At 42.4% G+C, this 27,039-nt stretch overlaps 2 protein-coding genes across 7 annotated transcripts in view; one reads left to right on the top strand and one right to left on the bottom strand.

Annotated features, from left to right (window-relative positions):
- LOC115132407 (rap guanine nucleotide exchange factor 3-like) overlaps positions 1-14,048 on the top strand; it is a 61,957-nt gene extending 47,909 nt beyond the window's left edge. For 3 of the 6 annotated variants that reach the window (XM_029665023.2, XM_029665021.2, XM_029665022.2), the window contains 10 exons: positions 489-586; positions 6,895-7,020; positions 7,905-8,086; positions 10,651-10,741; positions 10,865-10,915; positions 12,533-12,620; positions 12,737-12,801; positions 12,944-12,998; positions 13,097-13,168; positions 13,292-14,048. In XM_029665023.2, coding sequence (XP_029520883.1) covers positions 489-586; positions 6,895-7,020; positions 7,905-8,086; positions 10,651-10,741; positions 10,865-10,915; positions 12,533-12,620; positions 12,737-12,801; positions 12,944-12,998; positions 13,097-13,168; positions 13,292-13,410 — 947 coding nt within the window. In that variant the 3' untranslated portion in view covers positions 13,411-14,048. Of the gene's footprint in view, positions 1-488; positions 587-6,894; positions 7,021-7,904; positions 8,087-10,650; positions 10,742-10,864; positions 10,916-12,532; positions 12,621-12,736; positions 12,802-12,921; positions 12,999-13,096; positions 13,169-13,291 lie in introns of those variants that run through there. The other 3 variants (XM_029665024.1, XR_010464411.1, XR_003864065.2) reach the window with 3 other exon arrangements.
- A 2-nt stretch (positions 14,049-14,050) lies between these two features.
- LOC115132406 (integrin alpha-5-like) overlaps positions 14,051-27,039 on the bottom strand; it is an 89,903-nt gene continuing 76,914 nt past the window's right edge. The window contains exons 28-30 of the mRNA XM_029665020.2: positions 22,575-22,676; positions 20,361-20,483; positions 14,051-17,203 (exon numbers count right to left, since the gene is read on the bottom strand). Coding sequence (XP_029520880.1) covers positions 17,120-17,203; positions 20,361-20,483; positions 22,575-22,676 — 309 coding nt within the window. The 3' untranslated portion in view covers positions 14,051-17,119. The remainder of the gene's footprint in view (positions 17,204-20,360; positions 20,484-22,574; positions 22,677-27,039) is intronic.

Raw genomic sequence — 27,039 nt, 5'->3', positions numbered from 1 at the left:
TCATGTCAATGTGGAGCTATACGTTGCCCTCTACATTGTTACAAAATTCGAGAGGCGCATAGCGATGCGGTACGGAGCTTGATTGGGCCTCCGGAGGCTTCGCTATTGTGTCACACCCTCCATACGAAGTCCACATTTTCAGATCGAGCATAAATTAGATTTTAGTTCCCTATCAGTTAATACACTTGATACAACACTATTCATAACATTACGATTTTATATACACTACCGTTCAAAAGTTTGGGGTCACTTAGAAATGTCCTTGTTTTTGAAAGAAAAGCACATTGTTTGTCCATTAAAATAACATCAAAGTGATCAGAAATACAGTGTAGACATTGTTAATGTTGTAAATGACTATTGTAGCTGGAAACGGCAGATATTTTATGGAGGTATGTTTTATTGAAATAATGTGTAGTGCTCAGTGAGTGTTGATACGTTGGGGAATGTCTGTGAGCTGTATTAAATGGTTTGTGTTTGCTGTATCATAGACAGGACTCAGCTGAAGCTGGATACCACAGCAGTCTATACCTCCCTGGGGCTGAATGAGAGACTGTTCCTCTGCTCTGCCAGCCAGGTGGAACAACTGGTGAGTCATAACCTCCCCTCATCACCTACTTATCCATTTCTGTCTGCTGTAAAAATTTAAATTAAAAATAAAATAAAATACCATTATTTAACTAGGCAAGTCAGTTAAGAACAAATTCTTAATTTCAATGACAGCCTAGGACAGTGGGTTTAACTGCCTTGTTCAGGGGCAGAACTACATATGTTTACCTTGTCAGCTCGGGGATTCAAATCTTGCAACCTTTCGGTCACTTGTCCAACACTCTAACCACTAGGTTACCTGCCACCCAGTCAGAGATCAGTAGCTCACCACTGCTTATCAATATAAGATAACGTAGCCAATACTATACAACGGTGTAACTCCAAGGTGAAATGGTTTGACTATAGTCTAGATCAGTGGTTCCCAAACTTTTATAGTCCCGTACCCCTTCAAACATTCAACCTCCAGCTGCGTACCCCCTCTAGCACCGCGGTCAGCACACTCTCAAATGTTTTTTTTGCCATGATTGTAAGCCTGCCACACACACACTATACAATACATTTATTAAAACTTAAGAGTGTGTTGTCACAACCCGGCTCATGGGAAGTGACAAAGAACTCTTATAGGACCAGGGCACAAATAATAATTTTACTCTTTATTTAGCCATCTTACACATAACTATATTTGTTCATCGAAAATTGTGAATAACTACTGGAGAGACTCTCAGTCTTAAATCATTTTATACACATAGTCTGTGCCTGTATTTAGTTTTCATGCTAGTGAGGGCCGAGAATCCACTCACATAGGTACAAGGTTGCAAAGGGCATCAGTGTTTTAACAGCGCGATTTGCCAAGGCAGGATACTCTGAGCGCAGCCCAATCCAGAAATCTGGCAGTGGCTTCTGATTAAATTAAATTTTCACTGATTCGCTTGTTGCAATTTCGATGAGTCTCTCTTGTTCAGATATCATTACATTTACATTTACATTTAAGTCATTTAGCAGACGCTCTTATCCAGAGCGACTTACAAATTGGTGCTTTCACCTTATGACATCCAGTGGAACAGCCACTTTACAATAGTGCATCTAGGTCTTTTAAGGGGGGGGTGAGAAGGATTACTTTATCCTATCCTAGGTATTCCTTAAAGAGGTGGGGTTTCAGGTGTCTCCGGAAGGTGGTGATTGACTCCGCTGTCCTGGCGTCGTGGGGGAGTTTGTTCCACCATTGGGGGGCCAGAGCAGCGAACAGTTTTGACTGGGCTGAGCGGGAACTGTACTTCCTCAGTGGTAGGGAGGCGAGCAGGCCAGAGGTGGATGAACGCAGTGCCCTTGTTTGGGTGTAGGGCCTGATCAGAGCCTGGAGGTACTGAGGTGCCGTTCCCCTCACAGCTCCGTAGGCAAGCACCATGGTCTTGTAGCGGATGCGAGCTTCAACTGGAAGCCAGTGGAGAGAGCGGAGGAGCGGGGTGACGTGAGAGAACTTGGGAAGGTTGAACACCAGACGGGCTGCGGCGTTCTGGATGAGTTGTAGGGGTTTAATGGCACAGGCAGGGAGCCCAGCCAACAGCGAGTTGCAGTAATCCAGACGGGAGATGTACAAGTGCCTGGATTAGGACCTGCGCCGCTTCCTGTGTGAGGCAGGGTCGTACTCTGCGGATGTTGTAGAGCATGAACCTACAGGAACGGGCCACCGCCTTGATGTTAGTTGAGAACGACAGGGTGTTGTCCAGGATCACGCCAAGGTTCTTAGCGCTCTGGGAGGAGGACACGATGGAGTTGTCAACCGTGATGGCGAGATCATGGAACGGGCAGTCCTTCCCCGGGAGGAAGAGCAGCTCCGTCTTGCCGAGGTTCAGCTTGAGGTGGTGATCCGTCATCCACACTGATATGTCTGCCAGACATGCAGAGATGCGATTCGCCACCTGGTCATCAGAGGGGGAAAGGAGAAGATTAATTGTGTGTCGTCTGCATAGCAATGATAGGAGAGACCATGTGAGGTTATGACAGAGCCAAGTGACTTGGTGTATAGCGAGAATAGGAGAGGGCCTAGAACAGAGCCCTGGGGACACCAGTGGTGAGAGCGCGTGGTGAGGAGACAGATTCTCGCCACGCCACCTGGTAGGAGCGACCTGTCAGGTAGGACGCAATCCAAGCATGGGCCGCGCCGGAGATGCCCAACTCGGAGAGGGTGGAGAGGAGGATCTGATGGTTCACAGTATCGAAGGCAGCCGATAGGTCTAGAAGGATGAGAGCAGAGGAGAGAGAGTTAGCTTTAGCAGTGCGGAGTGCCTCCGTGATACAGAGAAGAGCAGTCTCAGTTGAATGACTAGTCTTGAAACCTGACTGATTTGGATCAAGAAGGTCATTCTGAGAGAGATAGCGGGAGAGCTGGCCAAGGACGGCACGTTCAAGAGTTTTGGAGAGAAAAGAAAGAAGGGATACTGGTCTGTAGTTGTTGACATCGGAGGGATCGAGTGTAGGTTTTTTCAGAAGGGGTGCAACTCTCGCTCTCTTGAAGACGGGAGGGACGTAGCCAGCGGTCAGGGATGAGTTGATGAGCGAGGTGAGGTAAGGGAGAAGGTCACCGGAAATGGTCTGGAGAAGAGAGGAGGGGATAGGGTCAAGCGGGCAGGTTGTTGGGCGGCCGGCCGTCACAAGACGCGAGATGTCATCTGGAGAGAGAGGGGAGAAAGAGGTCAGAGCACAGGGTAGGGCAGTGTGAGCAGAACCAGCGGTGTCGTTTGACTTAGCAAACGAGGATCGGATGTCGTCGACCTTCTTTTCAAAATGGTTGACGAAGTCATCTGCAGAGAGGGAGGAGGGGGGAGGAGGATTCAGGAGGGAGGAGAAGGTGGCAAAGAGCTTCCTAGGGTTAGAGGCAGATGCTTGGAATTTAGAGTGGTAGAAAGTGGCTTTAGCAGCAGAGACAGAGGAGGAAAATGTAGAGAGGAGGGAGTGAAAGGATGCCAGGTCCGCAGGGAGGCGAGTTTTCCTCCATTTCCGCTCGGCTGCCCGGAGCCCTGTTCTGTGAGCTCGCAATGAGTCGTCGAGCCACGGAGCGGGAGGGGAGGACCGAGCCGGCCTGGAGGATAGGGGACATAGAGAGTCAAAGGATGCAGAAAGGTATATCGGTAAGTGGACTGGAGGCAGGGCATGAAAGGGATAACGAATCCAGTTGTTTGTGTCATCCATTTCGGGAAAGTACCTGCGTAATTGCACAACCAACTCACGCAGGTGCTTCACTATATCACATTTGACATTGTCCGTAAGCTTGTTCATTTGCACACAAAAAAATCATACAATGATGGAAAGACCTGTGTTTTGTCCTTGTTAATGCAGACAGAGAAGAGCTCCAACTTCTTAGCCTTAATTTTGTCCCGCACATTGAATATAGTTGTGGAGAGTCCCTGTAATCCTCGATTTAGATTGTTCAGGCGAGGAAAAAACATCACCCAGACAGGCCAGTCGTGTGAGAAACTCATCATCATGCAAGCGGTCAGAGAAGTGAAAAATATGGTCAGTAAAGAAAACTTTAAACTCGTCTCTCAATTAAAAAAAGTGTCAATACTTTGCCCCTTGATAACCAGCGCACTTCTGTATGTTGTAAAAGTGTTACATGGTCGCTGCCCATATCATTGCATAGTGTAGAAAATACACGAGAGTTCAGGGGATTTGCTTTAACAAAGTTAACCTTTTACACTGTAGTCTCAACGTCAACAGTGAAGAGGCGACACCGGGATGCTGGCCTTCTAGGCAGAGTTCCTCTGTCCAGTGACTGTGTTCTTTCCCCATATTTTCTTTTTTATTGGCCAGTCTGAGATATGGCTTTTTCTTTGCAACTCTGCCCAGATGGTCAGCATCCCAGAGTCGCCTCTTTACTGTTGACGTTGAGACTGATGTTTTGCGGGTACTGTTTAATGAAGCTGACAGTTGAGGACTTATGAGCCATCTGTTTCTCAAACTAGACACTCTAATGTACTTGTCCTCTTGCTCAGTTCTGCCTTGGGACCTCCCAGTCTTTCCATTTTGGTTAGAGCCAGTTTGTGCTGTTCTGTGAAGGGAGTAGTACACAGCATTGTACGAGATCTTCAGTTTCTTGGCAATTTCTCGCATGGAATAGCCTTAATTTCTCAGAACAAGAATAGACTGAAGAGTTTTAGAAGAAAGGTCTTTACTTCTGGCCATTGTGAGCCTGTAATCGAACCCACAAATGCTGATGCTCCAGATACTCAACTAGTCTAAAGAAGACCTGTTTTATTGCTGCTTTAATCAGAACAACAGTTTTCAGCTGTGCTAACATAAATGCAAAAGGGTTTTCTAATGATCAATTAGCCTTTTAAAATTATAAACTTGGATTAGCTAACACAACATGCCATTGGAACACAGGAGTGATGGCTGCTGATAATGGGCATCTGTACGCCTATGTAGATATTCCATTAAAAATCTGCCGTTTCCAGCTACAATAGTAATTTACAGCATTAACAATGTCTACACTGTATTTCTGATCAAGTTGATGTTATTTTAATGCACAAAAAATGTGCTTTTCTTTCAAGATCAAGTGACCCCAAACTTTTGAACGGTAGTGTATACTAACACATCTTGACCGCGAAAGTCCATTTGAAAGCCATTACTTTAAAAAATATCCTCTCCTGTTGTCCTGGTTTCCAGTGGTTTGCATAAGAGGATGTCTTCCTTAATTGATCCCCCATAAAAGTAACTGATATATACCAGCTGTGCCAGGCCCACCACATCTGTTGACTCATCAAGCTGTAACGCATAGATTTTACTGGCTTGTATGAGAAGCAGTAATTGGGGGCAGTAGCTTGGTGCTTTCCCCGGTAAGGGGGCCGTAGCTCTCCAAATCCACAACTGTTACACGGAACCTAAACCGGCTGTGCACGTGCGCCATCGTGCGCTATCGTGCATACATTTATTTTGTCCCTCCATAAAACACCAAACGCGATCACGACACGTAGGTTCAAATATCAAAACAAACTCTGAACCAATGACATTAATTTGGGGACAGGTCGAAAAGCATTAAACATGTATGGCAATTTAGCTAGTTAGCTTGCACTTGCTAGCTAATTTGTTAAATTTAGCTAGCTTGCTGTTGCTAGCTAATTTGTCCTCGGATATAAACATTGAGTGTTATTTTACCTGAAATGCACAAGGACCTCTACTCCAACAATTAATCCACACATAAAACGGCCAACCGAATCGTCATCTCTCCTCCTTCCAGGCTTTTTCAGCTTTGAACTTATATGGTGATCGCATCTAAACTTAGTATTAGTATCATAGTATTACCACAACAACCGGGAACAAAGTTCGTCTTTCAATCACCCACGTGGGTATAACTAATGAGGAGATGTCACGTGGGTATCCAGCTTCTATAAACCAATGAGGAGATGGGAGAGGCAAGACTTTCATTGCGATCTGCGTCAGAAATAGGAATGAGTTCTATTTTAGTCCTTGGCAACACAGACGCTCATTGGCGCGTGCGAGCAGTGTGGGTGCAATAATTGAATAACATGGATTTCTACATTTTGCGACGCTCGCCCACGCGACGTGTCCGGTCTGGTCAGCATGTCAGAGTCCATGCTAGCTGGGCAAACAACAAATGTAGAATTACTGATGCTAGCATTGGATGTGCTCGTGGAAGCAGAACAACTTGTTTCGTCGATAGGTGCAGGTGTAGTACTGCTGGTAGTAGCAGTACTATCAGTAGAGCTGCTATGTGTCTCTATGGATGCGGCTTACTTTTTTTTAACCATTTTTTTATTTTAGAGCAAACGGAATGAGCAGCAGCTACGTTTGGCTACATACGGACCGTTAGTAGAATTCCTGTGAGAGAGTAATGGCTAATGGGATGTTAATTATTTGACGAGGCTACCTGTATTTGAAATTGTGTTGTTATTTCGCTGAACACTAGATGGTTTCATTTTATTTTTGTCAGTGAAACGAGGCTACTCAAGACGAGAAAAAAACCTCACCAAAATGTATAGCCCTGTTGGATAATATTAAATGAACTGTTTGAAAATGTGAAGAAATTGTTGTTGTTGTTTTTTGGCGTACCTCCGACAGCATTGCGCTTTACCCTGGAGGTACGCATACCCCAGTTTGGGTATACCTGGTCTAGATAATGCATCTATAGTCGCTCATGTGTGCATAGATTAACATACTGTAGCTACAAGTTATCTATATCTATAACTACACTACATGGTGAATCAGACAACAAAACACCCAGACAGTCATCATAGCATACTGTAGATTTTTGTGTGAATGCCCCCCTAAGGTCCAGTATCATGATGTCATGTCATTATTTTGGATGGTTGTTCTCTGGCACCTTCACAGACACCCCTGAAGGAGCAGCAGGGTCCTAATCAGAGCACCATGGACACTTGGGAGCAGATGTGTCCCAAGGACATCGCCAGCCAGCTCACCAACTACGACTGGGAACTGTTCACCGCCATGCACGAGGTAAGGAAGGAAACGAGGTGAGGCCATGCCAGAGCTGTGCCAATATTGTGAAGTGGGAGTTATGGATTTGGGACCAGCAGGACAAAAGTTAAAAGTGGAGAAACTGAGTATCCCTGGATAAGAACATGTAAGGTCTTTAAGGGCATGACATCTATCTCACGTGTGTAAGCACTCTCGTAGGTAGCTAGTGCAACGAGGCAAAGTTACTCAGATGTGAGCTGTCTTCGTGCTAACATCTATCCTTCGTCCTGATCTTGTATTGATCTTGTCCATTTACACTTGTAAGATCGATTCACAGTCAGTTCCCAATGTGTCTTTTAATCGTCTGAAAAAGTGACAATCAGAATGTGGACATTTTACAGGACGCATGTTACCACCAGGTATAAACGGGGCTAAAGGATTTGCTGTCTGTCTGTCACTCAGGAATATCTATAAGTTATTCTTTCTCTGACATCTTCAATCTGATAACTGCTACTGCAGCATCATATCAGCCATCAGAACATCTCCTCAACTGATGTATCAGCCACGTGTTTCATCTGACACACACGCCTCTTTATGTAACGTTGATTTAACCAGGTTTTCCCATTGAGGTCAATACGCTTCCCACTGGGCACACACTGGTTGAATCGATGTTGTTTGCACATAATTTCAATACAATTACGTTGACCCAACATGGAATAGATGCTTAATTGTCGTCTGTGCCCAGTGGGCTGTTTGCCAAGGAAATCAAGTTCAAGTCCTTGCGATTCAGCGCTACGTATTGAATCGAGCCCTTAGTCCATTGGATGTTTGCTTCATATACAGTATTCAGGTCCATATAAATAGCTTTCGATTTGTCCGCTACAGTACATGTGGATGGTAAATAAATGTCTCTCTCCCATCAGGTGGAATTAGTCTACTATATATTTGGGCGACATAAATTCCCCGGTGCCACCACAGCTAACCTGGAGCGTTTCGTGCATCGCTTCAACGAGGTGCAGTACTGGGTGGTGACGGAGGTGTGTCTGTGTACTGATCTGGTCAAGAGAGCCATGCTGCTCAAGAAGTTCATCAAGATAGCCGTCGTGTGAGTGGCAAATTAAAACACAGCTTACCTTGTAAATTGTAGATTCATTATTAGGTTATCTTAGGGGTAACTATCTACATAGAACAGTATACTACACTGAGTATACAAAACATTAAGAACACCTGGTCTTTCTATGATAGACTGATGGGATGAATCCAGGTGAAAGCTTTGATCCCTTATTGATGTCACTAGTTAAATCCACATCCATTAGCGTACAGTCGTGGCCAAAGGTTTTTAGAATGACACAAATATCAATTTTCACAGTCTGGTGCCTCAGTGACTTTAGATATTTTTTGTCAGATGTTACTATGGAATACTGAAGTATAATTACATGCATTTCATAAGTGTCAAAGACTTTTATTGACAACTACATGAAGTTGATGCAAAGAGTCAATATTTGCAGTATGATGGCAGCCCATTCTTGCATAATCAAGGAGGCAGGGTAAAGAATGATTTTTAAGCCTTGAGACAATTGAAACATAGATTGTGTATGTGTGCCATTCAGAGGGTGAATGGGAACAGATCCACAGATGATGCCAGATCTATTGCACTCCACACTGCCCTTTCCCACCTCGACAAAAGGAACACCTATGTGAGAATGCTGTTCATTGACTACAGCTCAGCGTTCAACACCATAGTACACTCAAAGCTCATCACCAAGCTAAGGATCCTGGGACTAAACACCTCCCTCCGCAACTGGATCCTGGACTTCCTGACAGGCCGCCCCAGGTGTTGAGGGTAGGTAGCAACACATCTGCCATGCTGATCCTCAACACTGGAGCTCCCCAGGGGTGTGTGCTCAGTCCCCTCGTGTACACCCTGTTCACCCACGACTGCATGGCCAGGCACGACTCCAACACCATCATTAAGTTTGCTGACAACACAACAGTGGTAGGCCTGATCTACAACAACGACAAGACAGCCTATAGGGAGGAGGTCAGAGACCTGGCCATGTGGTGCCAGAATAACAACCTCTCCAAGACTAAGAAGACGATTGTGGACTACAGGAAAAGGAGCACCGAGCACATCCCCATTCTCATCGACGGGGCTGTAGTGGAGCAGGTTGAGAGCTTCAAATTCCTTGGTGTCCACATCAACAACAAACTAGATTGGTCCAAACACACCAAGACAGTCGTGAAGAAGGCACAACAAAGCCTTTTCCCCCTCAGGAAACTAAAACGATTTAGCATGGGTCCTGAGATCCTCAAAAGGTTCTACAGCTGCAACATCGAGAGCATCCTGACCAGTTGCATCACTGCCTGCTACGGCAATTGCTCTGCCTCCGACCGCAAGGCACTTCAGAGGGTAGTGCATACGGCCCAGTACATCACTGGGGCAAAGCTGCCTGCCATCCAGGACCTCTACACCAGGCGATGTCAGAAGAAGGCCCTAAAAATTGTCAAAGACCCCAGCCACCCCAGTCATAGACTGTTCTCTCTACTACCGCATGGCAAGCGGTACCGGAGTACCAAGTCTAGGACAAAAAGGCTTCTCAACAGTTTTTACCCCCAAGCCATAAGACTCCTGAACAGGTAACCAAATGGTTACCCGGACTATTTGCATTGTGTGCCCCCCCAACCCCTCTTTTACGCTGCTGCTACTCTCTGTTTATCTTATATGCATAGTCACTTTAACTATACATTCATGTACATACTACCTCAATTGGCCCGATCAAACCAGTGCTCCCGCACATTGGCTAACCGGGTTATCTGCATTGTGTCCCACCACCCGCCAAAACCCTTTTTTTACCCTTCTGCTAGTCTCTGTTCTCTGTGCACAGTCACTTTGACGATACCTACATGTACATACTACCTCAATAAGCCTAACTAACAGCTGTCTGTTTATAGCCTTGCTACTCTTTTTTCAAATGTCTTTTTACTGTTGTTTTATTTACTTACACACACACATACCTTTTTTTTCTCGCACCATTGGTTAGAGCCTTACAGAGCATTTCACTGTAAGGTCTACACCTGTTGTATTTGGCGCACGTGACAAATAAACTTTGATTTGAAAGACAAAAGATTTAAGTGCCTTTGAAAAGGGTGTGTTAGTAGGTGCAAGGTGCATTGGTTTGTGACAATAACTGCAACACTGCTGGGTTCTCACACTTAACAGTTTCCTGTGTGTATCAAGAGTGGTCCACCACCCAAAGGACACCCAGCCAACGTGACACAACTGTGGGAAGCATTGTGGTTAACATGGGCCAGCATCCCTGTAGGGGGTACGCAACTTAATACTAGGAAGTGTACCTAATGTTTGGTATACTCAGTATAATTTTGTACAATAACAGACTATATTCAAAAAATGTAACATACCAGCAGAAATCATGTTTTCATATCCAGCTAAACTGATTTATAAAATATTGGTAAAGGATGCCACTCTGTCTGTGGTCACTGATGCACCAAGCCTTCGTTTACACAGGCAGCCTTATTCTGACCTTTTGCTATTAATTGGTCTTTTGACCAATCAGATCAGATATTTTGCCAGTAAGTGATAAAATAATCACTTAGATAATGCATGTTTAGTCTGCCCACAGCTGTTACTGACTGTGTTTCCTGTTTCAGATTGAAGGAGCAGAAGAACCTAAACTCGTTCTTTGCGGTGATGTTTGGTCTGAGTAATAGTGCTGTACAGAGACTTTACAAGACCTGGGAGGTGAGGTCTGCTAGGGACAATGACCTACATTTTGGTTATCGCTTATAAAAATTGGTTTGATTATAACAGATGTGAAATGGATATCAGAGGAGACGTTGTAACAGTTGTTGTTGTTGTTGACAGAGAGTGCCGAGTAAGACGAAAAGGGTCTATTGTGCATACGAGAGGTTAATGGTGAGTGAGTTAATGTGTGCGCACTTGCAAGCTAGCTATATAGCAGTGTTTCATTGTATGTCATTGATAATGACCGGTGACATCACAGGCCACTTGACAATCCCTCCACTTCATTTCCATTGTGTGTATGAATCATGTTTTCCTCCTATAGTAATATGTAAACATGTTTTCAATAGATATATTTCCTATATAATTAGCAGGTTGGGATTTATTGGGATGACTCATGTACTGGAGGCAGCTCTGCAGAGTTGTCACTATCTGGCACAGCCACAAAGTCCAAAAATCTGTTTTTAAACCTAAGCCTAACCACACTGCTAACCTTATGCCTAACCCTAACCTTAAAAAAAGCAAAGAGCTCATTTTGTGCTCTTGTAGGAAGCAATCACTCCCCCATTTCTGACTACAAATGATCTATAACTGGGCTAATAACTCACTAACTAGCAAAGGATATGAACAAAATGTACAACGTCACTACATGTATCTCTCGCTTTGATCTCAAAACAAGTGCATCTATTTACGACTGCTAATGCTGTAAAAACAGTCCAGTTTAAAGTGAATGACACTGATCCATATACGGAAATGGTCTATTTGTATATAGGCCTACAGGTAGCTCTGATTGGTTATGACGCACCGGTCTGTGTAGAGTACGGGCCTGAGTCGTACCTGTCAATGCAATAGAATCCTACTCCGATGTGTTCTGCCTACAACAAAATTGCTTGCATAGTTAGTTTTGCATACTAATTCTTGCATAGTTCATTTTGTTTTGGTATGTTACATTGAAAGTAGATAATATTGTGTTGATTTGATCACAATTCCCAGTGAAGGGAAACGTTAATAGTGTTAACTAACGGGGAAAACTCTAGAAAGTTGAGTAAAGTTAAATCTCGTGCTTCTCTGCACGGGCTGATATTTCTCCTGCGCAGCAACCCCGGGGGAGTGGTGCGCAGCTTAGAGGGAACATTGATGCTGGCCCATGTTAACTCCAATGCTTCCCAAAGTTGTCTGGATGCCCTTTGGATGGTGGACCATTCTTGATATAAACAGGAAACTGTTGAGTGTGAAAAACCCAGCAGCGTTGCAGTTCCTGACACAAACTGGCACCTACTACCATACCCAGTTCAAAGGCACTTAAATATTTTGTCTTGCCATATACAATCCATGTCTCAACTGTCTCAAGGCAAAACAAATCCTTCTTTAACTTGTCTCATCTCGTTCATCTACACTGATTGAAGTGGCATCGATAAGGGATCATAGCTTTCACCTGATCAGTCGGTCATGGTGTTCTTAATATTTTGTATACTCTGTGTATAGCCAATTTGGACTTTTCAGCTGGCCCATCTTGTGGAAATCGCTCAGGTCTGCCTCCAGGACAAGATTTATCCCAATAAATGTCAACTTGCATATAAGTAGGGGCGGCAGGTAGCCTAGCGGTTAGCGAGGCAAGCCAGCAACCAGTGTGGCAGCCCCCCCCGCACCTCTCCCATCAAAAGATGCATGTGTGTCTTACGAAGGGGTTGGGTTTAAAGCAAATTTTGGATGGACCTTGTGTGCAATTGACCAATAAAATTATATTAATCTACTAATGGCAAATTGTTTTTATTTCTGTTAATGTGTCAGGATCCGTCACGTAATCACAGAGCGTACAGACTGGCTGTGGCAAAGCTCAGTCCTCCCTACATCCCCTTCATGCCCCTGCTACTCAAAGGTAATAATGCTTTCTTAGCCTCGTGACAGACGTAACATTCAATACCTGAGTTAATTCAACATGACCCTGTACTGAACCAGTACGTCATTCCGTTCACCAACTGTACCTACCTCTAGACATGACATTCATCCATGAGGGAAACAAGAACTACACGGACAAACTGGTCAATTTTGAGAAAATGGTGAGTTGTCTAGCCTAACTTTTATACTTTCACATCCTGTAGATGTGCTGGAGATTACCATCCCTCAGCCCTTACCTAAGTTGTCTTCTCTTTGTGTCTGTAAACTATTGGCTATATAAGCTACCTTGTTTCACCGTTGCAGCGCTTGATTGCTAAGACAGTGAAGATAGTTCGAGGGTGCAGAAGCACGCCTTACGGTAAGAAAACAAAATACAACAAAGTTCTAGAAAAGGACGGGATAAGAAGGACAATGTTGTGCCAGGGTGTTCACTCTCTATGGTTCTTTGTCCTACAGTGCCCTCATCACCTCAGAAGGGACTTGCAGACAGAATGTTTCTGGAGGCGCCTTCCATTCGGCTGTCCACATGTAAGCTATGCCTTATCTACAAAAATCAACACTCATTTTCCATTCTGAGACCTTCAAATGATATTAAGTAAATGTAGCGCTTCCATTTTTTTTTAAACACATATCTTCCTGTCTCGTGTCCAGATTCCGAGCAATCCCCCCCTCTCAGGAATCCTAGCAACATCCGCCACTATGTTCAGAACTTTGAAGTGATCGACAACCAGCACAAACTGACACAACTGTCCAGAGCAATGGAGCGTTGAACCAAACCAGTGTATAAAGACTCTTTTATTACAGCCTGTGAATCAGAGGTTGGCAGGGGAATATACACCTCCACGGTCATACTAATCCACATGCAAGATCTTCTATAGACTCATGTACATGTCTGGTGTCAGGAATGGAGGACTGTGGGGATGTTTCTGGGATGGTCAATATCACACAGAGAGCATTGAAGAGAAGCAGCTCGTTGGACTACTCATCAATAGGACCTGAGGAGGGATCTGACTGGCAGTATTTAGTGACCTCTAACGTCTTACCAGATAAGTTGTTTGTCCTCACCGACCACTGTTACTGATATGACAGTGCGGCGCTGCAACCTGAGGAAGAAGTATATACATTTGGCATTATCTGTTATTTATATGATAATTTGTATAGTATACTATTTGTAAGATAAGCTTATGGTTTTACAAGTGAGTGCCCTAAAAGCACATGCAATAGTTCTATGCTATAGCTCCTAGTTATGGTGTTTGTGTTGGGTATTTTTCTCCACTTTGTAATACAACTATAATGAACAATAAATTGTTGAGCAATCAGTTGTTGCCAAACCGCATAAACAAATGTGTAAAACATTTCATGCCATGGGCAAGTTTATTTTTTTAAATAAATTATTTTCAGAACTGTGTATTCAATCAAAGCATGTCATTTTTTTAATTGAAATGCAAACCATATAATAAGACACAAATGATCACTAAAACACTAAATCATCTTCCCAGAAAGTCTCCCCAATATGGGGAGAGTAAATTTCACAAATGTTTTTTTTTCCAATTGGATCTAAAAAATATTCTCGTCAGAAATATTTACAACTTTGTAAAAAGGAGATTTTTAAAAGGGGGCCTAGAAAGCATTGAGAAAACAAGGATAAACCCAGTGTAGTCTTCTACTGTAACCACAGAGGATTCTGTTTAAAACATCCTCTTTCAATATAAATAATACTAGGTTGACATTTTCAGTCTGGACACTACGATCAGACATATACTTTTCAAAACAATATCATACAAATACTGTTAAAAATAATATGATACATGTTAAATGAATCCACTGAGTGGCGTTAGCAGTCTTTGCATCATGAGTATTGATAAAGCTTGTGGATTAAATCACCAATATGAGCTAGAGGGCATTCAAAACAAATAGTGAAAACAGATGTGTAGCATTATGGCTGCGTTTGGATAGGTGATATAATTGAACTGAACATACATTATCACACATGCCCACTCGAGTTCAACTCAGGAGGTTTGATGGATGTATTTTTTACCACTGATATCTGAAATAGTGATACTAAACATTGGCTAGTTATAGCAGTGGAGCAAAATGTAAAAGTGGTGAATACGTGCAGTGGAAAAATCTAGGGGGGACAGACCAATTGTTTTTGACAATACCCCCATCCGACCATAGGGAGCAGACTTGGTATGGTTTTTAACACAGACTCATCATTAGATGTTAAATACACCTGGTTTAACACAACCCCTCCGGAACAAAATGAAAGAAAATTCAAAAACTACTGCAAAAACTAAAACCAATATCAACCAGAGTGAATAATAATATTGCACGTACAAACCATCCCACCCCCCAATGCCCAGTTGCTATCCCTTTACAAGAGGCAAACTGATTTTACTGTGTATGCATGTGCATTTTCATTGCAGTCTCTCTATTGCATTAAGGGCCTGATTCAGACCTGCGATAAGTTGACTTAACATGGACGTAAGTTTTTTTTTTTAAATGACTTATCTCAAGTCTGAATTGGGCCCTAAATGAATAGCTACTCTGGTCCTAGCTGTCCTAAACTCTAATCAGGCAGTCTCAACCCATCCTGAGTACAGATTGAAGTGATGCGATGATCAGCATTACTGCTGGACAAGTCTACCTTTCCCTCGTGATGCAAGAGAGAAAGGAGAGGACTTAGCATTGGGATTGATCTCTGATTCACACAAAAAAACAGACAGGAACATCAACACATGAAGACACAGGCAGTCTGACACACACACAAAACGTATTTACATGACAAATAAAAGAGCCCCACATATTCAGTCCATGGATGAAGCTGCAGCATCGTGGTGTGAGAGCTTCTGGTATTCAGTCAGTTTTTGTTATCATAAGGACATCAAAATAAAAATTAAAACAAACCAGAGCAAAGATGCTCCTAGCACACTACAAGATCAAGGTGAAATGTGTAGGGACTGGATATTTGGCTGTTTCCCTGACACTCACCGGAGTGAGCCCTTACCTGCAAGCAACCCACCCAGATTGTATGTCCTACAGCTTCCTTGATCTCTGTTGGCAACATAGTAATGTACTGACTTCAAGACATCATTACACACCAAGGCTGTGGATACACCTGGATGATCTTTGCTTCAAATCAATTTCCATACTGCCTCTTGCAGCACAAGCAAAGTCTGGACAAACTTGTTTACAAGTCACCAGACAGAGTACTGGCACCAGAGTGTTTCCAGCTTTCAGTGGGATCTATCTCACAGGCCCATGGTGGATGGATCCAGTCAAGTCCCAGTCAACTTTGAGGCAATGCTTTGATCTGTCACAACAAACACAAACATACAGGATCAACAAAGTGATCAGTAATGGTCAAGTCAAAACCCAAAGGAAGATCAGTCCGTCAGTATCCTGTCTGTTTTTGGCATCTTGTTAGACATCAGTAGATTTCTTTTGAGTGCAAAACAACTGGACCAAGCACTGTATGTCCACCCCTCTGTGGCTGAAGAAGCTATTTTGGCAGTACAGGAGTTTGTACGTGCCGAACATTACTGGAGCCAAACTGAACTTACATTAAACAAAAGATTGGCTGTAAAAACATGTTTGGTAGAAATGTGGATGGGTAAACAGCTCAGGTGTAGATTATGGAGACACGAGACAGACATCCTCTGTCTGTGCTCCTCTGGTGAACATGCTCTTCTGGTGAACATGCTCCTCTGGTGAACATGCTCTTCTGGTGAACATGCTCCTCTGGTGAACATGCTCCTCTGGTGAACATGCTCCTCTGCTGGTGAACATGCTCCTCTGGTGAACATGCTCCTCTGGTGCCCTGAACAGGAAGCATGTTTCTAACTTCGGTTGGGAAAGTATCAGATCAGATTTCTTTAATGGCTACAAAAAGGAAGGGAGATGCATTCAGTCCCCCTCAACACCATCATATACCTTTTAAAAGCAGTGATCACACTTTTTTAGCACCAAAATGAAGGCAGTTGAAAAATAGTAAAACAATTATCTTTCACAAGGATCCACAAGGGAATACAAAGCTGTTTAAAAAGATGTGCAGGGAGAAACCAAGCATCTTCCTTGATCGAATCAAGGCCTTCCATAGGCTACTCCTCTTCTTCTGTAGTCACTAGTCTTGGACTTCAACTCAAATAGGATCAGTAAGTCTAAAGCCAGTTTGTCTGACTGTGACACTGAAGTTCAGCTTGGTGATCAACCCCAACCCAACGACAACAAACATAAACATATATTAAATTAAAAACATTCATTTGGTTTGGAGTTCTTTGGGTATTTCTTCCTCTAGTGCAGTACAGTGGAGTTCCAGTGGTCTTTCCTCCTCCTCCTCCTCCTCCCTCTTCAACTGCAGTCTAATCCTCTCTGGATGTTTAAATTAACCACATTTCTCCATTGCAATCATGTGGGTTTCTAGGTTTCTTTGGTTCTGTGACAACAAAATAGTTTGTTTTAATCCTTTCTATGTGGTGTTTAGGCCTCAGACGCAGCCTGGGGCTTGAGTTGGGCCTTCTCCATAGCCGTGCCGTAGGGTAGCGACCTTTTGAAGAAGCCAAGCTGGGAGGAAGAAAGACGACGTTATCAAAGTTAGAACTAAATATATCATATTTCAACACCTCAAATCTTCATATGTCTCTCCAGCCAGACTGTTTAAAAAAAACAGACAGTTGAAGTCGCAAGTTTACATACACTTAGGTGGAAGTAATTAAAACTCATTTTTCAACCACTCCACAAATTTCTTGTTAATAAACTATAGTTTTGGCAAGTCGGTTAGGACATCTACTTTGTGCATGACACATGCCATTTTTCCAACAATTGTTAACAGACAGATTATTTCACTTATAATTCACTGTATCACAATTCCAGTGGGTGAGAAGTGTACATGCACTAAATTGACTGTGCCTTTAAACAGCTTAGAAAATTCCAGAAAATGATGTCATGGCTTTAGAAGCTTCTGATAGGCTAATTGACATAATTTGAGTCAATTGGAGGTGTACCTGTGGATGTATTTCAAGGTCTACCTTCAAACTCAGTGCCTCTTTACTTCACGGGGAAATCAAAAGAAAACAGCCAAGACCTCAGAAAAAAACATTGGAGACCTCCACAAGTCTGATTCATCCTTGGGAGCAATTTCCAAATGCCTGAAGGTACCACATTCATCTGTACAAACAATAGTACGCAAGTATAAACACCATGGGACCACGCAGCCATCATACCGCTCAGGAGGAGACTCATTCTGTCTCCTAGAGATGAATGTACTTTGGTGCGAAAAGTGAAAATCAATCCCGGAACAACAGCAAAGGACCTTGTGAGGATGCTGGAGGAAAGAGGTACAAAAGTATCTATATCCACAGTAAAACAAGGCCTATATCGACATAACCTGAAAGGCCGCTCAGCAAGGAAGAAGCCAATGCTCCAAAACCGCCATAAAAAAAGCCAGACTACAGTTTGCAACTGCACATGGGGACAAAGATCATACTTTTTGGAGAAATGTCCTCTAGTCTGATGAAACAAAAATAGAACTGTTTGGCCATAATGAGCATCGTTATGTTTGGCGGAAAAAGGGGCAGGCTTGCAACCGTGAAGCATCCCAACCGTGAAGCACGGGATTGGCAGCATCATGTTGTGGGGGTGCTGTGCTGCAGGAGGGATTGGTGCACCTCACAAAATATATGGCATCATGAGGATGGACAATTATGTGGATATATTGAAGCAACATCTCAACACATCAATCAGGAAGTTAACTATTTTGGGATAGGGGCAGCATTTTCACTTTTGGATGAATAGCGTTCCCAGAGTGAACTGCCTCCTACTCTGTCCCAGATGCTAATATAAGCACATTATTATTAGATAGAAAACACTCAAGTTTCTAAAACTGTTTGAATTATGTCTTTGCGTATAACAGAACTCATATGGCAGGCGAAAATCTGAGAAAAATCCAACCAGGAAGTGGGACATCTGAGGTTTGTAGTTTTTCAAAGCTTGGCCTACCGAATACACAATGAGATATGGATAAAGTTGCACTTCCTACGGCTTCCACTAGATGCAACCGTCTTTAGAAACTTGAATGGGGATTCTACTATAAAGGAGGGGCTCATGAGACCTCTTTGAGTCAGTGGTCTGGCAGAGTGCCTTGGTCTCATTACGCGCGCTCCCGACAGAGTTACCTCTCGTTCCAGTGCTTTTCTTCAGACAAAGGAATTCTCTGGTTGGAACATTATTGATGTTTTATGTTAAAAAAAGATAAAGATTGATTGATTCTAAAGATTGATTCCATACATTGTTTGACATGTTTCTAAAGGACTGTAACGGAACTTTTCGAGTTTTTGTCTGGACGAAGTGCCTGCGCCTCATGAAGATGGATTACTGGGCTGAACACACTAACAACAAGTGGCTATTTGGACAGAAATGATGGACTTTATGGAACTTTATGGAACAAATCAGTCATTTATTGTCGAACTGGGATTCCTGGGAGTGCCTTCTGATGAAGATCATCAAAGGTAAGTGAATATTTATGGTGTAATTTCTAACTTCCGTTGACTCCAAAATGGCGGATATTCCTCTGGCTGTTTTGGGTTCTAAGCACCGTTCTCAGATTATGCTTTTTCCGTAAAGTAAAAAATATATATCTGACACAGCGGTTGCATTAAGGAGCAGAATCTTTAATTCTGTGAATAACAGTTGTATCTTTTATCAATGTTTATTATGAGTATTTCTGCAAAATCGAATCAAAACATTACTGCACGTAACGTGCCAATGTAAACTGAGATTTTTGGATATAAATATGCACATTATCGAACAAAACATACATGTATTGTGTAACATGATGTCCTATGAGTGTCATCTGATGAAGATCATCAAAGGTTAGTGATTAATTTAATCTATATTTCAGCTTTTTGTGACTCCTCTCTTTGGCTAGAAAAATGGCTGTGTTTTTTTGACTTGGCTATGACCTAACAGAATCATATGTTGTGCTTTCGCTGTAAAGAATATTTGAAATCGGACACGATGGGTAGATTAACAAGATGTTTATCTTTCATTTGCTGTATTGGACTTGTTAATGTGTGAAAGTTACATATTTCGAAAAAATATTTTTGAATTTCACGCGCTGCCTTTTCAGCAGAGAGTTGTGGAGGGGTTCCGCTAGCAGAATGTTGTGGAGGGGTTCTGCTAGTGGAACGCCTGCCCTAGAAAGGCTAAAGCTTGGTCGCAAATGGGTCTTCCAAATGGACAATGACCCATAGCATACTTCCAAAGTTGTGGCAAAATGGCTTAAGGACGACAAAGTAAAGGTATTGGAGTGACCATCACAAAGCCCTGACCTCAATCCTATAGAACATGTGTGGGCAGAACTGAAAAAGCATGTGCGAGCAAAGAGGCCTACAAACCTGACTCAGTTACACCAGTTCTGTCAGGAGGAATGGGCCAAAATTCACCCAACTTATTGTGGGAAGCTTGTGGAAGGCTACCCAAAACATTTGACCCAAGTTAAACAATTTAAAGGCAATGCTACCAAATACTTGAGTGTTTGTAAACTTCTGACCCACTGGAAATGTGATGAAAGAAATAAAATCTGAAATATATTATTCTCTCTACTATTATTCTGACATTTCACATTCTAAAAATAAAGTTCTCAAGGAAAATATGGGAAGTGAAGAGATGGGAATTTCCCACTCTGCTGGACATTAACATCACCGCTATCCCGACCACTCACTTTGTACAGGACGTAGATGAGCAGTGCCAGCAGCAGAAGCCCAGCCAGTATGGCCAGAATGATGATCCACAAGGGCACAGAGTATTGGCTGTCTTGTTTGTTCCACACCAACGGGGTCACCACCTGAAGAGGGGGAACACATTTAGTCATGACCTCCACTTACAGTGACTAAATGGGTCTGAATGTATTTTTTCCACATTACAGCCTTATTCTAAAATGGATTCAATAAATAAAAAATCCTCATCAATCTACACACAATACCCCATAATGAACAAAGAAAAACAGGTTATAGATTTTTGCTAATTTATTACATGTCAAACAGAAATAGTATTCAGACCCTTTGCTATGAGACTCGAATTTGAGCTCAGGTGACTTCTGTTTCCATTGATCATCCTTGAGCTGTTTCTACAACTTGATTGGAGTCCACCTGTGGCAAATCAATTTGATTGTACATGATTTGGAAAGGCACACAGTTGAGCAAAAACTAAGCCATGAGGTCGAAGGAATTGTCCGCAGAGGTCCGAGACAGGATTGTGTCAAGGCAAAGATCTGGGGAAGGGTACAAAAAGATTTCTTCAGTATTGAAAGCCCCAAGAAAACAGTGGCCTCCATCATTCTTAAAAATGGAAGACGTTTGGAACCACCAACTCTTCCTAGAGCTGGCCGCCCGGCCAAACTGAGCAATCGGGGGAGAAGGGCCTTGGTGAGGGAGGTGACCAAGAATTCAATGGTGACTTTGACAGAGATCTAAAGTTCCTCTGTGGAGATGGGAGAACCTTCCAGAACTACAACCATCTCTGCAGCACTCCACCAATCAGGCCTTTATGGTAGATTGGCCAGACGAAAAACAGTCTTCAATAAAAGGCACATGACAGCCCACTTGGAATTTGCCAAAAGGCACCTAAAGACTCTCAGACCATGAGAAACAAGATTCTCTGGTCTGATGAAACCAAGATTGAACTCTTTGGCCTGAATGCCAAGTGTCACGTCTGGAGGAAACCTGGCACCATCCCTACTGTGAAGCATGGTGGTTACAGCATCATGTTGCAGAGATGTTTTTCAGCAACATGAACTGGGAGACTAGTCAGGCTCGAGGGAAAGATGAACGGAGCAAAGTACAGAGAGATCCATGATGAAAACCTGCTCCATAGAGCTCAGGACCTCAGACTGGGGCGAACGTTCACCTTCAAACAGGACAATGATCTTAAGCACACAGCTAAGACAACGCAGGAGTGGCTTCGGGATAATTCTCTGAATGTCCTTGAGTAGCCCAGCCAGAGCCCGGACTTGAACCAGATCTAACATCTCTGGAGAGACCTGAAAATAGCTGTGCATCGACGTTCCCATTCCAAACCTGACAAAGCTTGAGAGGATCTGCAGAGAAGAATGGGAGAAACTCCTCAAATACAGGTGTGACAAGCGTGTAGCGTCATACCCAGGAAGAATCAAGACTGTATTCACTGCCAAAGGTGCTTCAACAAAGTACTGAGTAAAGGGTCTGAGTACTTACAATATGTAAATAAGTATTTTATTGTGAATAAAATAGCAAAAATAAATTTGCTTTGTCATTATAGGGTGGTGTGTAGAAGAAAAAAACAATTTAATACAATTTTAGAATAAAGCTGTAACGTAACAAAACATGGAAAAAGTCAAGGGGTCTTAAAACATTCCCGAAGGCACTGTATAATAGCCTCGATTCCAGGCTTCCTGCATTTTCCCAACAGCTGAGTGCTGAACGAAACATGGGCACACTATATACAGGGGTTAAGTTAGGCCGGATCCAACCGAGTCCGAGACCCAACTCCTATGATCCAAATGAGATCCAGGCAGAGCTTAGACCCTCTAACTTTGGTTATGCGAATTTCAAATTATCTAATGATTTTTTCTTTTTTTACCAACACAAGTAAGCAATAGCAAAGTTAAACTATTTTACTATAGGGTTGTCTATCTATTCAATTGTTCAGATCATCACATTCTGTGCACGAAAATAATATCCCCCTCACAAGGTCCCTCCACGACCTGTAGTATGCTGTGATGTCCTTTCGTCAGTATAGATTATAGGCTACTATATTAAATCCTCCAGGGCACGCCCCCAAACTAGAAGCCTCACCTCCCAAATCCCAATTTAACTACTAACTGTATGTTAATGCAAGACTAACAATACATATAAAATATAGAGGTTTGTTGACATGAGTGCACTGCACATACCCATACCTTTTTAGATCCACTCGGTACCTCCTTGGGCAAGATGGCATAGGGCATCTTGACCACACTGAACCTTGCCAGGCACTCCAGCACGTAGCCCTTGTATGCCCTCTGAGAACGGAAACAAAACAACAGGATCAGATTGGATATCCATTGTGATTTTTCAAATAATTTTTGTAGGAGTATTTGAAAGGCAAACTGCAACCTGTACGGGTGCTGGCCATGTGTGGACTAGTGATGGGTCCTGTTTGACTCATGTCCAGTAGGAGGCAGTAATGTGCTACAGAGACTGATGAACCTCATCAGACCGACTGGCTCTTCTCACAAAACCCCTCTGACATTCCAATCCTATGAGAAGGCGTGACCGCCAACTAATGAATTTCCAATGCACTTACACATAAGCCTTGGTGTAAGGTCTTTCTCACAACGGCTTCTGTGGACTGATACCCTCCAGCTCTGCTATACCTAACACACTATAGACCAACACACAAATGATACGCTCACAGAACTATTGAAATTAGAATTTAATTATTCACTCTGTAAGCTACTGTTTTCCATTTATTTTCATCAAATATCTGAGTCTGTTCACATTGGCAGAGTTTAGCTCTGAGCTAGCATTAATACAGACATCTAGTCAATACAATCACATGTGTGAGTCTGACTGGTCATTCATATTTTACAGTCTCTAATTTGAGGTTTTAAGTCTTGGTGTTTTCTTTGTATAGCTACTTAAATGAATATTTCTGCTTATACTCAGCCAAATCTTGACATGAGAAAATACACAGACAGCAATGTGAATAGACAGATAGGCCTACAGACAGAACACAAACTGAGACAGTCCGTTTCATGCAGTCAGTGCCATTGTCATCTGGTAGAAATGTGTCTGCATGTGTAGTGAGTTTGAGAGGAGACAAAACCAGTAGTTCTGGCGGTTGCTTTCATCTCCGCATCTGAACCTGACTAAGATCCACTCTTTGATGACCTAATTAAAGTGGAACTGACAGTGTTTTAGCTACATTGCAGATATGAAACAAACAGACAATCATAATATCAGTCACATATCAAATTCTCACTTTATGCTACAAAACCAACTTTATAAAGAGGTTTTAATAATAGCTTCTATTTGACAAAAAATGTAATGATGTCAAGTAAAGCATTGGGGCGGCAGGGTAGCCTAGTGGTTAGAGCGTTGGACAAAAGGTTGCAAGTTCAAATCCCCAAGCTGACAAGGTACAAATCTGTCGTTCTGCCCCTGAACAGGCAGTTAACCCACTGTTCCTAGGCCGTCATTGAAAATAAGAATTTGTTCTTAACTGACTTGCCTAGTTAAATAAAGGTACAATTTAAAAAAAAATGTTGGCAGAATAGATGGATGCAGTTCAATGCATGATTAATATAGCTAATTCACCAATACATTTCTTGGTAGTCCAACAAATATTGCTATCATGTTGTAAATCACAGCTGGCCTGGTACATTGTTTGCTGCCTCCAGCCCTTCAGGATGCACTGTATCCGTTTCATTGACTCAATATTTTTTACAAAAAACACAAATGTAACTTAGGCTGGGAATGTCAGCACAATCAAACTATAAAAGGGCAATGACCACAAGTCAGTCATAGCGTGGCTAATAGGCTAGCTTGTCTGTTTATGTACAATAGCTATTTATTTAGCAAGCTAAAAGCACGGTGCCTAATGTTAGCTAGCTAGCTGCTGGGAGGATATCATGTCATTGGACGAGTCAGTGAGTGGCCGACTTTTTCCTACCATATCATTTTTTTGGTGGCTACAACTAGAGATGCAGGTGTCATTTGTTTAGCTAGCAAGAACTGTTAATCACTTTGCTAGCTATGCTGAACTTGAACTACTGTTATCGACAGTTGGCATCTCTTTGTTGTCAATCAAATGTATTTGGCATCATCAATCAAATGGGAGGGCAGGCAGGCAAGTTCCCATTCAGTTGTCAAAACGTGGGTTGGATTACCCTGGATGATTGACAGGGGGCGCTGTATTGAAGCCACCGCCCAGCCATCTTGGAACTCTTGGAATATTTTAGAAACTATAGAAATGCATGTATTAATCTCTACATTAGTTTGACACGTTTATTGTATTAGAAACCTTAATGCATACTTTGAAATTATATTGTGAGCTAAACATAAAAAAATATATATAAAAGCATTTTACTTAAAGTTTTTTTTAGAGTTCTGTTACTGTCCCCACTACAACCAGACAATACTTAAATACATGTAATTTTGTCCTTGAAACATTTCATGGAGAATTTGTTCTTAACTGACTTAGTTAAATAAATAAAAACCAAAGTAATTTGTTATTGAAATACTGTATAATTCTATTCATCCTTCCCTTAACCTTGTTCTGAACACCTCCAAATCAAAGGTCATGTGGTTTGGTAAGAAAAATGCCCCTCTCCCCACAGGTGTGATTACTATCTCTGAGGGTTTAGAGATTGAGGTAGTCACCTCATACAAGTACTTGGGAGTATAGCTAGGCGGTACACTGTTCTTCTTTCAGCACAATCTAGACTTGGTTTCCTCTATTGTAAATCAATCCTCTTTCACTCCAGCTGCCAAACTAACCCTGATTCAGATGACCATCCTACCCATGCTAGATTACAGAGACATAATTTATAGATCAGCAGGTAAGGGTGCTCTCGAGCAGCTAGATGTTCTTTACCAATCGGCCATCAGATTTGCCACCAATGCTCCTCATAGGACACATCACTGCACTCTATACTCCTCTGTAAACTGGTCATCTCTGGATACCTGTTGCAAAACTGGTTGATGCTTATTTAGAAAACCCTCTTAGGCCTCACTACCCCCTATCTCAGATATCTACTGCAGCCCTCATCTTCCACATACAGTGGGGCAAAAAAATATTTAGTCAGCCACCAATTGTGCAAGTTCTCCCACTTAAAAAGATGAGAGAGGCCTGTAATTTTCATCATAGGTACACTTCAACTATGACAGACAAAATGAGAAAAAAAATCCAGAAAATCACATTGTAGGATTTTTAATGAATTTATTTGCAAATTATGGTGGAAAATAAGTATTTGGTCACCTACAAACAAGCAAGATTTCTGGCTCTCACAGACCTGTAACTTCTTCTTTAAGAGGCTCCTCTGTCCTCCACTCGTTACCTGTATTAATGGCACCTGTTTGAACTTGTTATCAGTATAAAAGACACCTGTCCACAACCTCAAACAGTCACACTCCAAACTCCACTATGGCCAAGACCAAAGAGCTGTCAAAGGACACCAGAAACAAAATTGTAGACCTGCACCAGGATGGGAAGACTGAATCTGCAATAGGTACGCAGCTTGGTTTGAAGAAATCAACTGTGGGAGCAATTATTAGGAAATGGAAGACATACAAGACCACTGATAATCTCCCTCGATCTGGGGCTCCACACAAGATCTCACCCCGTGGGGTCAAAATGATCACAAGAACGGTGAGCAAAAATACCAGAACCACACGATTGGGAGAATGTCATATGGTCAGATTAAACTAAAATATAACTTTTTGGTAAAAACTCAACTCGTCGTGTTTGGAGGACAAATAATGCTGAGTTGCATCCAAAGAACACCATACCTACTGTGAAGCAACAAAGGAGTGGCTTCGTAAGAAGCATTCCAAGGTCCTGGAGTGGCCTAGCCAGTCTCCAGATCTCAACCCCATAGAAAATCTTTGGAGGGAGTTGAAAGTCCGTGTTGCCCAGCAACAGCCCCAAAACATCACTGCTCTAGAGGAGATCTGCATGGAGGAATGGTCCAAAATACCAGCAACAGTGTGTGAAAACCTTGTGAAGACTTACAGAAAACGTTTGACCTCTGTCATTCCCAACAAAGGGTATATAACAAAGTATTGAGATAAACTTTTGCTATTGACCAAATACTTATTTTCCACCATAATTTGCAAATAAATTCATTAAAAATCCTACATGATTTTCTGGATTTTTGTTTCTCATTTTGTCTGTCATAGTTGAAGTGTACCTATGATGAAAATTACAGGCCTCTCATCTTTTTAAGTGGGAGAACTTGCACAATTGGTGGCTGACTAAATACTTTTTTGCCCCACTGTACAACACCCGTTCTGCCAGTCACATTCTGTTAAAGGTCCCCAAAGCACAAACATCCCTGGGTCGCTCCTCTTTTCAGTTCTCTGCAGCTAACGACTGGAACGAACTGCAATCAAACACTCAAACTGGACAGTTTTATCTCAATCTTTTCATTCAAAGACTCAATCATGGACACTCTTACTGACAGTTGTGGCTGTTCGTGTGATGTATTGTTGTCTACCTTCTTGCCCGTTGTGCTGTTGTCTGTGCCCAATAATGTTTGTACCATGTTTTGTGCTGCTACTATGCTATGTTGTCATGTGTTGATGCCTTTCTATGTTGTTGTCTTAGGTCTCTCTTTATGTAGTGTTGTGTTGTCTCTCTTGTTGTGATGTGTGTTTTGTCCT

Source organism: Oncorhynchus nerka, linkage group LG7, assembly GCF_034236695.1.
Source record: "Oncorhynchus nerka isolate Pitt River linkage group LG7, Oner_Uvic_2.0, whole genome shotgun sequence".
Taxonomy (NCBI): Eukaryota; Metazoa; Chordata; class Actinopteri; order Salmoniformes; family Salmonidae; genus Oncorhynchus; species Oncorhynchus nerka.
Note: the sequence above shows the minus strand (reverse complement) of the source record. Positions and strands in the feature narration are given on the sequence as shown.